Source organism: Rhinolophus sinicus, chromosome 14, assembly GCF_057876585.1.
Source record: "Rhinolophus sinicus isolate RSI-liver-muscle chromosome 14, RSI-T2T, whole genome shotgun sequence".
NCBI classification, from domain to species: Eukaryota; Metazoa; Chordata; class Mammalia; order Chiroptera; family Rhinolophidae; genus Rhinolophus; species Rhinolophus sinicus.
Genome location: NC_142514.1, coordinates 39,334,863 through 39,349,348, shown reverse-complemented (window position 1 = coordinate 39,349,348; position 14,486 = coordinate 39,334,863). Strand labels below are relative to the sequence as shown.

Genomic DNA, 14,486 nt, shown 5'->3' with positions numbered 1-14,486 from the left:
AACTGACAAACTATAGACGTTTTTCCTTTTTAAATTGGACTCTAAACTGCCCGTTATGTTTTTGTAGCTCCTGACATCAAGTGCTGTTCACAAGTGGGGTACTGAAATTCATGAAGGAATCTACAATATGTTGATGCTGTTAATAGAACTGGTTGCAGAGAGAATAAAACAAGATCCAATTCCCATTGGTCTCCTGGGTGTGCTTACAATGGTATAGTAGCTCTGAAATATGAAGTACTTTGTGTTTGGTTTTGTTTAAAATACCTACTGTCCTCTGACTTGTACTTAATAGTGAGTGATGATGATATTATCATTGAACATATTAACTTAGTTGTTAGGATCCTTGCTTTTCCTTTTAAAAGCGGAGCAGCCCTTCTGTGTTTTCAGTTTTAATTTTAATAGCTTTTCTAATTTTAATAGCTTTTTCAGCTCCTTAGACTGATTGAATAGCTTTCCCTTAAAGTCTCTCTGATCATTTACGTGATAAATACTTTCACGTAGGGTGTTCATGCAGTTTGCTTTGTGGCCTTTTCCCCTGACTAGAAACGGTAGCAAATGAAGAAGGCACACTCATGTTTTCCCTCCTGATGTCTGTCTTCCCTGCCTTGCTGCCCAGCCCTACCTGTGGCAGCTCTAGGATGTCTGAACATTGGCATCCTATGTTCCCTCACAGCAGATGTTGAACAGAACAGAAGAGCACCACTTGAGTCATTTGCTCTGCACCAGCTAAAGAATATGCTTTGTTGGGATACTTGAAAGATTCCATTAATGAAGAAGCCCGAGGCTGTATTTTTATCCTCTTTTCTAATGCTAATATGTGTTGTTATAAGTAGTAAATAGGTAATAAAAATGTTTCTCTGTTCTCTTTGAATCTAGGCTTTCAATCCTGATAATGAATACCATTTTAAAAACAGAATGAAAGTGTCTCAAAGGAATTGGGCAGAAGTGTTTGGAGAGGGAAATATGTTTGCTATTTCACCTGTATCTAGTTTCCAAAAGGTAAACATAGTTTTATTTCATCTTTTTATAGAGAAATTTTCTGTGCTATAAAAATGACAATTTACATGGAAGGATTAAAACAGTCTGTGAAAAATGACAAATATTCCATATGACTCATAAAATTGCTTAACTTTTTTTAGATATTGCAGATTTTCCTATAGCTGTGACCTAACGTCATGAAGAATTTTATAGATTTGAAATGTTTAGTGAAATGGAAAATGACTGCATGACATCGTTGCCCTGTTTATTGAAATATCAGAACTCCAGTTTAATGGGTGTCCCAGGTTCTTAGAGATGTTTGAGAGACTAAAGCATTTGAAATCATTTGAAATAACTAATTATACACAGAAGAAATAATCTAGTAGTTATTCTCATGTGTAATTTTCTTTTAAACTCCATAAGCATAAACAATTTAGTTTTTTCAAGCATAGAACCGGTATCTTTTTATTTTTTTTTTTAATTTAAAGTCCTACAATGTGCCAATAAGCAGTATACCCACAAGGAGTACAAATTTTAAATAATCCTTGATCAGATTGTTTGGTTTTTGAGCAAGAGTTGAAAGAAGTCAATTTAAGTAGGTAGAAAACTTGACTATTGCTTTAGCAAAGGCAGAGGTTTAGTTCAGCAATCATTTATTGAACGTTTACTATGTATCTGCCATTATTCTAGGTTTTGGAGATATAAATTAAATTAAAAAGTCTTTGTTCTTAATATAAAGAGTAATAATACCTGGTTCCTAACATGATTCCTACAGAATGGAGGAAATATGAAAACAAAAAAAATTACAGTGTAATAAATAATAGGTGCAGTTACAATGATACAGACTTAGAGACTCCTAAAATTGCATCTAGTTATGTCAAGGATTCACATTAAGAAACATTTGGGGGAAAACCTTTTGAAATATTTTTCAAATTTTAATCCTTTTTTCTCCAACGTTTTATTTAAAATAAAAGAAATATAAGGGTTAATGGGGAAATTTTTATATTGCCATCTCAATTTCTATTTTCTTTTCTCATAGGAACCTCATGGATGGGTTGTGGATTTGGTAAATAAGGTATACAGTTTTTTTTAATATGGTCATGTTTTTCACTTTCTAATGAGATTTCCTAGAGTTTGGTATTTTAAGTAAATGATAACTACAGAGAATAATCAGAATTTTTTCTTAAGGAGGTGGGTTTTATAGTTCCTTCCTCTTTCTTATACATGCTGTTTATACCCATGAACATTAATCTTAGGACTTAGCACATCTCCTGCACTATATCACAGTCGCATTAAAATTATCTTTGTTATGACTCTCAAAATCAGTATTATAGAGCACATTGATAGGGTAGAATGTTAGCCTTAGTCCCTTACTAAAATTATTAATGTATAACATTTTGAAATGAATTTGTATCTTTTTTCTTTTCAGTTTGGAGAATTAGGTGGATTTGCAGCAATCCAAGCAAAGCTCCATTCAGAAGATATAGAACTTGGGGTAAGATAAACCATTCTATGTGCCTGATATAGGAGTTCACTTTTTGGGGGGTTGGTATGTAACCCAAGGGACGTGATCTGGACACATTAAATTAAATGTTAAAGTGTAAGTTAATCTTTACAGAAGCAGCTCCATGGTTCTGATAACCACAGAAATGTTTATTACTGTTAGTCATAATAACCAAATTTCAGTACAGGGCATTTGGGTTGTTTTTTCCCCCCTCACTAATTTCCCCTTGCATGTGGTATTTTTCTCTTAATTTGTGGTGGTTACATGAAATTGTCTTGCTATTTAAGGGCAGTTGCTAAATGTGGCAAGTATTTGTGTACATAACAATTTTATGCCTCATTAAAATCAGAATGTATTTCATAGTACCAGGCACAAATAAAAGAGTTGAAGGTGGTTTAGTAAGCTTTCTGGTGTCACAGAGATTCACAGGTAACAGAGGGTTAGAACAGGAGCTGAGAATCATCCCTCAGGTGCAATACCATTATCTTTTCATGTCAACTTCATCTTCTCAAAAACATTTAACCTATGGTTCGGGGAATAACTTCATCTTTAATTTTTCCCAGATTGCTGACCTGTTTATAACTGAGAGCACTTTATTCTGTTCTCTAGTTAATTATTCAGTTAAAAATTGCTTACTATGTACTTGCCATATGTAAGACACTGTGCTAGAGCAGAAAATGATGTGGTAAATAATATACCTAAGTGACACAATTATGCTTAGAGTAGCAGTTATTTCTGTGGGACCATGACTAATCAAGTAACTGCCTTGGTCCTTCTTTGCATGAGGGAAATAACAGTCAAAGAGAGAGACTGATGGTATGGTTGGTAATAGACTGACCCTTTCTTGCCACCCACTGTTTATCATTAAAGATCAGATGTCTGCGAGATCATAAATACTTATACTGACACTGATTAGGGAGCCCCTTACACCTTCCCTGAACGTTAAGTAGATTGTTAGGCTGTCATTTTGATCCCCATTGAATGGATCAAGTATGTTAGAAATGACCTTATTGACCTGGAATATATTAAGTAGTGATTCAAAAAGCAAAACAAAACAAAAACCTATTCAGATACAGGATTTTATACACCTTACTTGTTTCTCAAGAACTAGCTGTATAGGTCATTGGGTAATATCAGAAATTCATTTTTTTAAAAGGTTAGAATATTCACTAATGTCTTGCAGAGTTAATTTTTAAAATACTGAGTAGCCCAAAGTTTCTACTCCACTTGGATGAAAATTGTCTAAGGATAGATACGTAGGAATCTGGGCTTATTCTCATTATCACATGTCTTGAGGTTAAACATTCCTCCACGATTTTTTCCTTAGGTCAGACCAGTTTTTCAGAACAACAGTGTTGTTTGTTGTAGTTGTTGTAGAATTATATTGCTCAGGCTGTATTGAGGAGATGACAAAATTCAGGCATAGGAGACAGATATTCCAAAATTGAGACTCTAATTTTAGCAAGCAAGTATGATAAAAATTTCACAATAAATACCTGATTTCTGACCACTTAAGAAGATGACTACGTCCCAGAATAAATTTAGGCCATATTATAAGACTGAGTACAAGTAAATGTATTCATTTTACATTAACATTTACATTCACATTAAATAATTTTGTATTTGAAAAATACTGGGCAAAGAAACATAATTCACAATCTATCAGTTAGAAGTACCTTTACAGGAGTGGCCAGTTGGCTCTGTTGGTTAGAGCGTGGTGCTTGTAACACCAAGGTTGCCGGTTTGATCCTTGCATTGACCACTGAGATGCGCCCTCCTTAAAAAAAAATAAAAATAAAAAAAATGAAGACATATCTATGCAGACTAAGAAATGAAAGTTGCCTTTCTTCCACCTTACCCCCACCCCACAAGTATACCTACCTCCTAGGAAATGGTTACCTACTTAATGCATAGCACCTATTTAATGCATAGCCTTTCTGTCTTTTTCCTAAATTTATATAAAATATATCTGTGTGTATTTTTTCTCTCTTTAAGACAAAATTGTAATCAAGCTATACCTAGGAGCATATTTTCATTTAACATTATATCATAGACATCTTTCAGGTTAGTACTATCAGGGCTTTTAATGGCTCCAATGTGTTCCTGCAAATGTTGTACCATGATGCAGTCATTTATTAATGAGCATTCAGTTATTTCTAAGTTTTTGCTATTGCAGAGAGTGTTCCATATAAATTTGTCTTTGTATATGCAGCCATTTCTGAAGGATAGATTCCTGGAACACAGGATTTCTGGGTTAAAGATTATATAAATTTTTAAATTATATTTGATAGTGCTAAATCTCTTTCCAAAAAGCCATGACCAATCTATACCCCCACACAGTCATTTCCTAATACTCCCATTAGTGCTGAATATTTTCAATCTTGAATTTTCCAATATAATGGACAAAAAAAAGTTTTATTATTTAATTTGCAATACTACTCTGATTTCCTGTGAATTTTAGTATTTCATCATATGATTATTGGCTACTTACTTTTCTTCTGTAAATTGACCTAGCTATTTAGGTCTCTTTTGGGTTGTTTGTCTTGGTAATTTTTTAGGAATTTTTTTTATAAGTATATCAAAGCCATGCCTATTTTATGTGTTTGTAAATTTTTTTCTCCCAGCCTTTTGCTTCTCTTTTCATTTTTATTGATGATGTCTTTTGCTACACAGACGCTTCAAAATTTTATGTAGTCATTATTTTCCTTAATAGCTTAAAAGATTCCTAACTTGCTTGGGGAATGTGCCCCCATCTCAAGGTTATTAAAGCACTCATTTTATATTTTATAGTTTTTTAAACTTAGGTCTTGAATTTATTTAAATTTGTTTATATATTGTGTAAGATAGAGATCCAATTCTATTGTTGTTTTTTTCCCAAATGGGTAACTAACTGTTATTAGATCCTCTAATGAATAATCCTTTTTTTTTTACTGTTTTGATTTGTTGTCTTTATCATATGTCAATGTCCCAGGTATACAAGGATTTGTTCCTGGACTTCAGTTCTAGTCATTCATTCGTTTTAATTATTGGTAGTCTGGTCAGCATCATTCTTTTCTCAAATTTTCTTTATCATTCTCATGTTTTTACTCTTCTGAATGTAATCAACATGTCAGGTTCTCCTGCAGAAAATCCCACTGAGATCATGTTTGGAATTGTGTTAAATTTATAGGTCAATGTGTAGAGAATTGACATTTTTACAGTACTGTTTCTTTTCATTAAAGAACATGGCATTTTCTCATTTATTTGGGCCTTCTTTATGTATTTTTATAATTTTATGTATTTTTATAATGTTCTTCATGGAAGTCCTGAATGTTTTCATCGTTGTTGTTAAAGGCACATTTCACTCTTTCCCCAACTGTTCTCTCCTTTTTCAAATTAAAATTTTTAGTATTCTATACTATGAACTTTAGAATCATTTCATCCAGTCCTCCAAAGAATTTTTATTGGCATATTGTGTTAAATTACATTAAATTTTTATAATAATTTTAAAGCATTGGCATCTTTATATAGTTCTTTTTATCCAAGAGTATAGTTTGTCCAGTTATTCTTTTGTGACTTGATCAAACTACTATTTAAAATTTTCTCTGACATTTTAAAAGGGATTTGTGTAATGTTGAAAGAAGAAACTCGGCTCACGTTTATTTCTAACCTTCATTGTCTTTTTCCAGGCAGTCTCTGCATTGGTGCAACCCTTAGGGGTGTGTGCAGAATACCTCAATTCCTCAGTGGTACAGGTAAGATTAGGCCATTTTACATTTACTTTAGAAGGGGATCTAAGACATACAAACAGTATTATCTTTTTATCAGGTTGTTCAGAATTATGTCTAATCCAGAGTAACTTCTAGTGAAAATATTACCAGAAGAAAAATAAAAAATGATTAATAATTTAAGGCATAGGAGATCGCTGTCGTTTAAGGTTGTTTGCCTTTGCAATTTATCATTTTTATCAAATATAATTTATATAGAATAGCATGTATTTTTCTTAATTTCTTTATAAAATAGGCTGCATATATCCCACCCCCCTTCACAGGATTATTTAAGGATTCAGGGCCATTATGTATTAAATTAGATCAATGTTGAGCAATCCACTAGGGTCGCTTACTAGCTAAGTCTCTCACTACTGAATAACAGCTTAACAGCATATCTTGTCTGATTTCCTGTGTCTGCATGTTTTAAGTCAACAGGTTATAGAATACTCAAAGCTGTGAGTGCTCAGTTTTGTAATGCTTAAGGCTTGTTATATTCTCTTGCTTCCTTTCCATTTCAATTAGTTTTACTAACTAAAACATCATATTGAAATATCTCCCATTTATTATTTTATTTATAAATAAGAGTGTGAAACTGATAGCTTTCAGAGATTTTTTTAAATCACTATAAATTGTTTTTTAAAGCATAGTGTGCTTGGGGGCAATGTTTTCTATGCACTGTATGCCTTCTTTCTAATACTGGATTTGTTTACTTACGGCAATTTTAACAAGGGAGACACGATTTTTTTTAGTAGGTTCTGAAAAGTTCTGCTATTTCTAATGTTAAATGCTTTCGTTACATGTCAGAGTAGTACTGCAAGATTTTCAAATGAAATAGAATGACTATTTCTTAATTCAGCATATTAAACTCTTTAGAAACATCTAGTGTTCTTTTAACTCGTTAAGCATTAAATATAATCATTAGTTGTGTAGCTGAAACACTTAGACACAAAGAGGCAAAATTATTTGACTTTTTAATAATTTAATAATAAATAGTTAATTTGATAATTGGCTTTTTAATAACAGGGCCAGGATTGGATTTTTGAACACATGCTCTCTACCCATGCATTGCTCCATGGAAAGAGATTTAGTGTAAATATTACAACTGCTAATTAATATTAAATTCTTTAGAAAGTCCAGGTTTTACATATTAGCACAATGTGCTTTTAAAAAGTATGTGAATTTCCAACTAAAGTATATTTAACTTCTTCTTTAACTATATCAAACTGTCCAGTCTTAAATTTAGCAATAAATTCGTACTATGAATTTATTCATACCATTTTCACATCATGTTACTTGCCATAAACTAACAATTGTCTCTGCCACTTGCTACTGTGTGAAGACTTATATCAATTCTGTGCTTTGGCTTCCCTAAAATGGTGATGATAATCATGCCTATCGCACAGAGTTGCAGTGAGAATTAAGCAGGGCTGACAAGAACAGTGTGACTTACCTCTTACCCTAACAGCTCTCAGTCCTCATTGTACAATTGGCATAAGTGTAAATGAAGAAATACTATTTGGTTCATTGCCTGATGTCATTTTAATTCTTTGCTAATGTCTTCTTGGCTTTGAAAGCCAAATATTGTTAATCTTTTCTCATCACCAGATAAGTTTTAAAAATTATCTTACTTGTATGGAAGTGATCATGTAGATCTAGCTAATATTTGGCTACTTCTCGTATACTATTTAGAGTTGGTTATCTGATTATGCTACCATCCCAGAGCAATGTGTAGTATGAGTCTTGTCTGTAGGCCTCATTTATGCCAGCGAGCAAAATTAGTGCATATAATGGTTTTATTAGTGCATATAGTGGTTTTTGTGGTCTGCTTATATTCAGTCTTTTAAAATCATATGTAAAATATTTACTTTATTATAAAAATAATAGATACTCATGCTAATGTTTAAAAGTTAGTCCATGTGTCTTTGGTTGCTCTTTAAAATGACCCCTAGGAGATAGTAATGATAAGTATTGCACCCGTCTGTTATTAAAGAAGCTGAGGCACAGAATCAGTTAAGGGTTGACTTGAGATGGTGTTGGCTAGTTAGTGCTGATTCTGATACTAGAATTCAGATCTTAATATTGCACTCTCTTCTTTGTGAAATGTGAATGAAGAAGTATCTCCTCTCTAGTTTTGGGACAGATTCAGGAGTTTTTATTAACTGTAGCGCTTTTTTTCTGCAGCCCATGCTAGACCCGGTCATCCTTACTACAATTCAGGATGTGCGGAGCGTGGAAGAAAAGGACCTTAAGGACAAGGTAAATGCTGTCTCCAGCCAGGTAGGCCCCAGTACCTGTTGGTCCATGGAAGCAGAGCCAGGACTTGGGACTAGGTTCACACCCTATTGCTCTTTGGATTCTGGTCACATACAACCCACATCAAATTAATTTTACATTTTCTAACTGAAAATTGGCTTCTTCTGAAGCACCAGAGGTTGGTGTTACTCAGTCAATAGAATGAATATAGGGCTGTCAGTGATATCATTCAGAATTTTACTAACATGTTGGTTTTCATAGTATTATAATTTGTATAACATTGAAAAAGCTTCAAAATAATTCAAAACTAAAAGTTTATCCAAAGTTTAGGGAAATTTTAACATTTAAATTTAACATGATTTATTTTGTCTACCTTGAATTTCTCATAGGACCCTTCTGTTTCCTTTGCTCACCTATGTGCTAACTTATTTAGAAGCAAAATTTAGTTAATTGACCATGTGAAGTATCAGATACCACCAGACCATTGTTATTGAAAATGTCCTATGTTTCCTGTGTATAAGAATTGAGATCAGAATGTTTTCATGGTTCCTTTTTTGTTTGTTTGTGTGTGTGTGTTTAATAAAAGAGATTGGTTAGCATCCCCGAGCTCTTGTCTGCCATTAAGTTACTTTGCATGCGCTTCCAACCGGATCTGGTGACAGTCGTGGACGACCTTCGACTCGACATCCTACTACGCATGCTGAAATCACCACATTTTAGCGCTAAAATGAATTCCCTCAAAGAAGTAAGTTTTGCATTTATTTCTAGAAGACTTAAAGCACACATCCTTTAAGTTATACCAAAACTTGTGGTTATTAATATAAAAATGTTGGGAAATAAAGAGTAATTTCTTGTAATCATATGGAAAAGAGATACCAATGGTTATATATGTAATGGTATATATGTTTACAATTGTCTGTTAATCGAGTGATTTTTTTTTATATGTATTACATCAAAATTCATTCTCTGAAATATTTAGTTCTTTTGTGAAATTTCCTAGAACATAATTTCTTGGCATATACAGTTTGAGATTTATTTTTTACCCTGCGGGTACAATTCCTTTATTGTATTTCAGATATGTGTTTACTTAGACCCAATCTTCTAACGGGTTGGAACAAAACCAAAATGACTGCAACTGTGTTGATCTAAGCACAATTATGGAAATAATTTTCTATAGCTTCCTAAACTTTATATGAGCATAGTTGGTTTTGGTGAATGACAGGTGGAACCAATACAGTTCAGTCATAATTCCAATTATTTTTCCTTCAGTTTTGTATTAATTAGGCTTTTGGGCTATAAGTAAAATGAAGCTCATCTTAAGCCATCTTAGGCCAAGAGAGGAATTTAATGGAAGAAGTCTGGGCTATTTCACATGAATGAAGGGTTGACTAGCCAAACCATGTCAGCAGGGACACATATGGACAACAGGAACAATTAGAATTCGAGACCTGACCACTGCCAGGACTCCTTTAAGTTTTATCTCTGCTTTTCTGAGCATGTTGGCTTTGTTCGCCCTCTACTGGCAGAGTGACATCTTTCATATGGTAAACATTATGGCCATGGATAGTTCCCATCCCCAGGGAGGGACTAACACTTTCTCCCTGGTCTCAAGTATAGAATTTGGAGGTCATGCCTTGATTGAAGTTTGGGTCAGATGCTCATCCCTGAGCCAGTCAACAGTGGCCCAGCGAATGTGAGCTGTAAAAATGGCTTCATATTTTTTTAAGAAGAGACATCATAAATAAGTAGTCTATTGACTTCTAATAACTGGCCTTTGATACATTTTTGGCTAATTATCAGACCATATTGTAACACTACAAAAGTCACTGAATATATATATGTATATATATATATATATATATATATATATATATATATACACACAGAGAGAGAGAGAGAGAGAGAGAGAGAGAGAGAGAGATTTTGATTATCCGTATTTACATTAGATTCAGTCACAAACTAATCCTGTCTTTTTAGGTAACCAAACTAATAGAAGACAGCACTTTATCCAAATCTGTGAAGAATGCTATAGATACAGACAGATTGTTAGATTGGCTAGTTGAAAATTCAGTTCTGTCGATCGCACTAGAAGGTAAGCTGCTTTAAAAAATATATTACCTAACATAAATAATATACTTTCTATAAAAAAAAGTATAAAATTGTTGCTTTGCCTGCATTAGCCTTTAAATAATTGTATAGAATGTTAATATTGCTTTGAATTACTAGAATCGTATTTAGAAAGTCAGTGTTCACTGTATCTCCCTGTCCCTCTGGTGTTTCTTCTCTTAGGCAACATAGACCAAGCACAATACTGTGATCGTATAAAGGGAATTATTGAACTCTTGGGCAGTAAATTGTCTTTAGATGAGCTCACTAAAATTTGGAAGATACAGGTAAGTTGATTAGAATTATTTTTGCCTTTTTCTGATATTTTTGTCATAAGGAGAGGAAGGAGGGTGGTGAATGAGCAGGGAAATGGAACGTCTGTCTTCTTTTAACCAGGCAGTTTTACTCAAATCTGTTTTACAGTTTAGAGTTTCTCTTAAGATTGTGTGAAACAGTATAAAACAACTAATCTAGTCTAGTCTTCTCATTTTTCAGGTTTAAAAATGAAAAGCCTTACTGTGGGCTATATAAGCCGTTAGTGGCAGAGCTAGAAACAGTTATGTCTTTTGTTTATCAGTCCAGTGTTCTTGCCAGTACATTGTTTTTCAATTTTTATTAATATGTTTTCCCCATTTTATTCTATTAAATGAGGATGATAGTAATACTTAACTGAGTTTACAGATCTCATCTTACCAGGGCTCTCAGCAGCTATGACAGAATAGATTGTACCTTTAATTTTTCTTTTTCCTTCACTTTGTTAGTAGTCCATTCTACTAGATTTCCTCCTACCTCTCTGGCATTTCTTCTTAAGTCTACTTTACTAGCTTACTCTCTCCTACCTTGTAAGTATGAGTTTTTTTCCAAGCCGTAGTCTTTAGCTCCTTTTCACTAGATAATCTTTCATTAGTCAGTTTCATCCACTCCTGTGTCTTTGACTACATTTGGATGCTGCTTACTCTCAGAATTGTATCTCTAATTCAGGCCTTTTCTTGGAGTTCCAGTGCAGTATGTCTAAATGCATAACTATTACACTTATCTCATACACATCTCCAATTCTGCATGGCCAAACCTAGTCATTTTCCAGACTATTTCAGTAATGGTATTATCCTTCATTTAGTTGCTAAGCCAGAAAGCAGCCTGGAGCTCACCTTGACTAGATCCACTTAATGACTGTATCAGTCAGAAGTCAGTCAGGAAACAGAAACTATGTTAAGTATTTCATAGGGAATGGAATACAGGATATTGTTTACAAAGGTGTTGCTAGGGTGGAAGAGCAAAAAAGACAAGTATGAATGCTAGAGGAGCAAAATGGAAAATGGATACTAAGTCTAAGGAAAGGAAGCTACTTTTTTATTTTAATTTTTATTAGGGAATATTAGAGAACAGTGTGTTTCTCCATCAGCTCCAAGTCGTTGTCCTTCAATCTAGTTGTGGGCGGCACAGCTCAGCTCCAAGTCCAGTCGCCATTTTCAATCTTTAGTTGCAGGGGGTGCAGCCCACCATCCCATACGAGAATTGAACCAGCAACCTTGTTGTTGGGAGCTCACGCTCTAACCAGCCATCCAGCCGCCCCTCCATAAGCTCAGCAGCAGCTTGTTGTGTTGAATCTAGTTGTGGAGGGCGCAGCTCACTGGCCCATGTGGGACTCGAACCAGCAACCCTGTTGTTCAGAGCTTACACTCTAACCAACTGAGCCATCCAGCCACCCGAGGAGCTACTTTTTGGAGGTTCTTTCACTGCAAGCGCTGCAGCTGTCGAAGAGGTGACACTGCCACCAGGGTTTCTGGAATTCCTTGCTGCCACAAATGCCAGCACCTGCATCCAATTTCCTGGTATAAACCAGAAACACTTCTTTCTTCCTCCTGCCTCCTCATCTCCCAGCAATGCCTCTCACTGGTAGAACATAATGGGAGCACAGCTGGCAGAGGAAATGTAATTTGCAGGCTCCCAGCCTGGCATTACAGAGCAGACTACAGAAAGTTAGGTGCAAGACTGAAAGAAAAGTCCTGGGTCCTATGAATTTTACTTCCCATGTCTTGACTTTAGTTGAATGTTCCCATATAATTTTGTTTTGTGAGTATATGAGGTGCAATCAAACAATACGGTGAATATTTAAATAAAAAAAATTTATTACAGTAACAGACACATTGCCATTAATCCCTCTCAAAATACTCTCCCTCACTTCAAACACACTTATCCCATCGTTCTTGCCACTTTCTGAAGCAGTTCTGGAAGTCCTCTTTTGTAAGTATCTTTAATTTCGCTGTCACAGCTGCATTGATGTCCTGAATTGATCCAAAACGTGTTCCTTTCATGGTCATTATGATTTTGGAGAAGAGCCAGAAGTCTCACGGTGCCAGATCCGGTGAAGAAGGTGGATGAGGACACACTGTAATGTTTTTATTTGACAGAAGTTGCCATATACCAGAAGCGATGTGTGACATGGAGCGTTGTCGTGATGGAGAATGATTTACGGCACACTTGAAAACACACCTTCTCTCAACTGTAGCTCACACATGACTGCACCAAACAAGTTGAAACTTGTCACACAGTGTTACTAAGGTTCAACGCGTTGCTTTCTGTATTAAAGATCCCTGCCTTTCTGTTGGATGGCACTCAATAGCAGCATTCACTGTATGTTTTGATCGCAACGGAAAGGCTCCGTGTCACAGCTTTTGGTACGGCAGTTTCTGTCAAATAAAAACATTACAGTGTGGCCTCATCCACCTTATTCACTGGATCTGGGACCATGTGACTTCTGGCTCTTGCACAAAGTCAAAATGACCATGAAAGGAAAAGGTTTAGAATCAATTCAGGACACCGAGGCAGCCACGACGGCACACTGAAGACACTCACAAAAGAGGACTTCCAGAACTGCTTCAGAAAATGTCAAGAACGATGGGATACGTGTGTTTGAAGCAAGGGGGAGTATTTTGAGGGGGATTAATGGCAATGTATCTTCTATAATTTTTTTTATTTAAATACTGTATTTTTTATCACACCTCGTAAGCTTTGAATTCACATAGGTTGAAGATTAGAAACCATGATGTATATGTTAAATATCCCTACTACATTCAGTGAATGTATGTCAATAGAAAATACAGAGCAAATTCTTGTAGCATTAAATCTTTAAAATTCCCCCACCTTTCAAGTCTCTCACATTGTGACCAGTGAGGTATGATGGAGCTGTGATTTAAGTTATAAAGTGAATTTCAACCATAAGGTTGACCATGGGGTCTGTATCTATGAAGCAGAGACTTACTTCCCACGGGATAAATAAATATTAATTGAAGTCATAAAATATCTATAAGCAAAATAAAAAATGAATCAGATAATACTCTCAACTGAGGTTATGATCATTTATAAAATGCCAAAAGTGAGTATGTTTGTCTTGTAATCAGTTTGATTTTTTTAGCCAGTTGAAAACATTTTGTTCTCTTGAAATGAATATGTCAGATTGAGAATTTGAGTTTCATCTTTTTTTACATTGTATTTTTAAAGATTTAATGCTTCTAGGATTTTAAACAAGGCCAACTGATAACCATTAATGGTTGCTTCATGTAGTCTTGCCAGTATTGTCATGGAAGTGAATGCTGATTAGACTAGAATCAGTTTATCTTTGTTTTGCTTCTGTGTATTGTCAAGGAGAAGACTTAGATTTTTCCAAGTTCTAAGACTTAACTTTTACCTACTGTCTCCTTTTTTAGTCCGGACAATCATCTACCGTGATCGAGAACATCCATACCATTATTGCTGCAGCAGCTGTCAAATTTAATTCAGATCAGCTTAATCATTTGTTTGTTCTCATTCAGAAGGTACGTGTTCAGTCAAACATGCTTACTCTTTAAGTTTTTCTAAAATAAGTTTATTTTGAGATCTCCCCCTCTCTAAATTAG

At 34.7% G+C, this 14,486-nt stretch overlaps 1 protein-coding gene across 2 annotated transcripts in view; it reads left to right on the top strand.

Annotated features, from left to right (window-relative positions):
• USP24 (ubiquitin specific peptidase 24) overlaps positions 1-14,486 on the top strand; it is a 129,266-nt gene that overhangs the window by 34,124 nt on the left and 80,656 nt on the right. For both annotated transcript variants that reach the window (XM_019742818.3, XM_019742816.3), the window contains exons 4-13: positions 68-211; positions 877-999; positions 2,018-2,053; positions 2,408-2,473; positions 6,151-6,216; positions 8,413-8,487; positions 9,071-9,229; positions 10,462-10,576; positions 10,774-10,877; positions 14,298-14,405. In XM_019742818.3, coding sequence (XP_019598377.2) covers positions 68-211; positions 877-999; positions 2,018-2,053; positions 2,408-2,473; positions 6,151-6,216; positions 8,413-8,487; positions 9,071-9,229; positions 10,462-10,576; positions 10,774-10,877; positions 14,298-14,405 — 996 coding nt within the window. The remainder of the gene's footprint in view (positions 1-67; positions 212-876; positions 1,000-2,017; positions 2,054-2,407; positions 2,474-6,150; positions 6,217-8,412; positions 8,488-9,070; positions 9,230-10,461; positions 10,577-10,773; positions 10,878-14,297; positions 14,406-14,486) is intronic.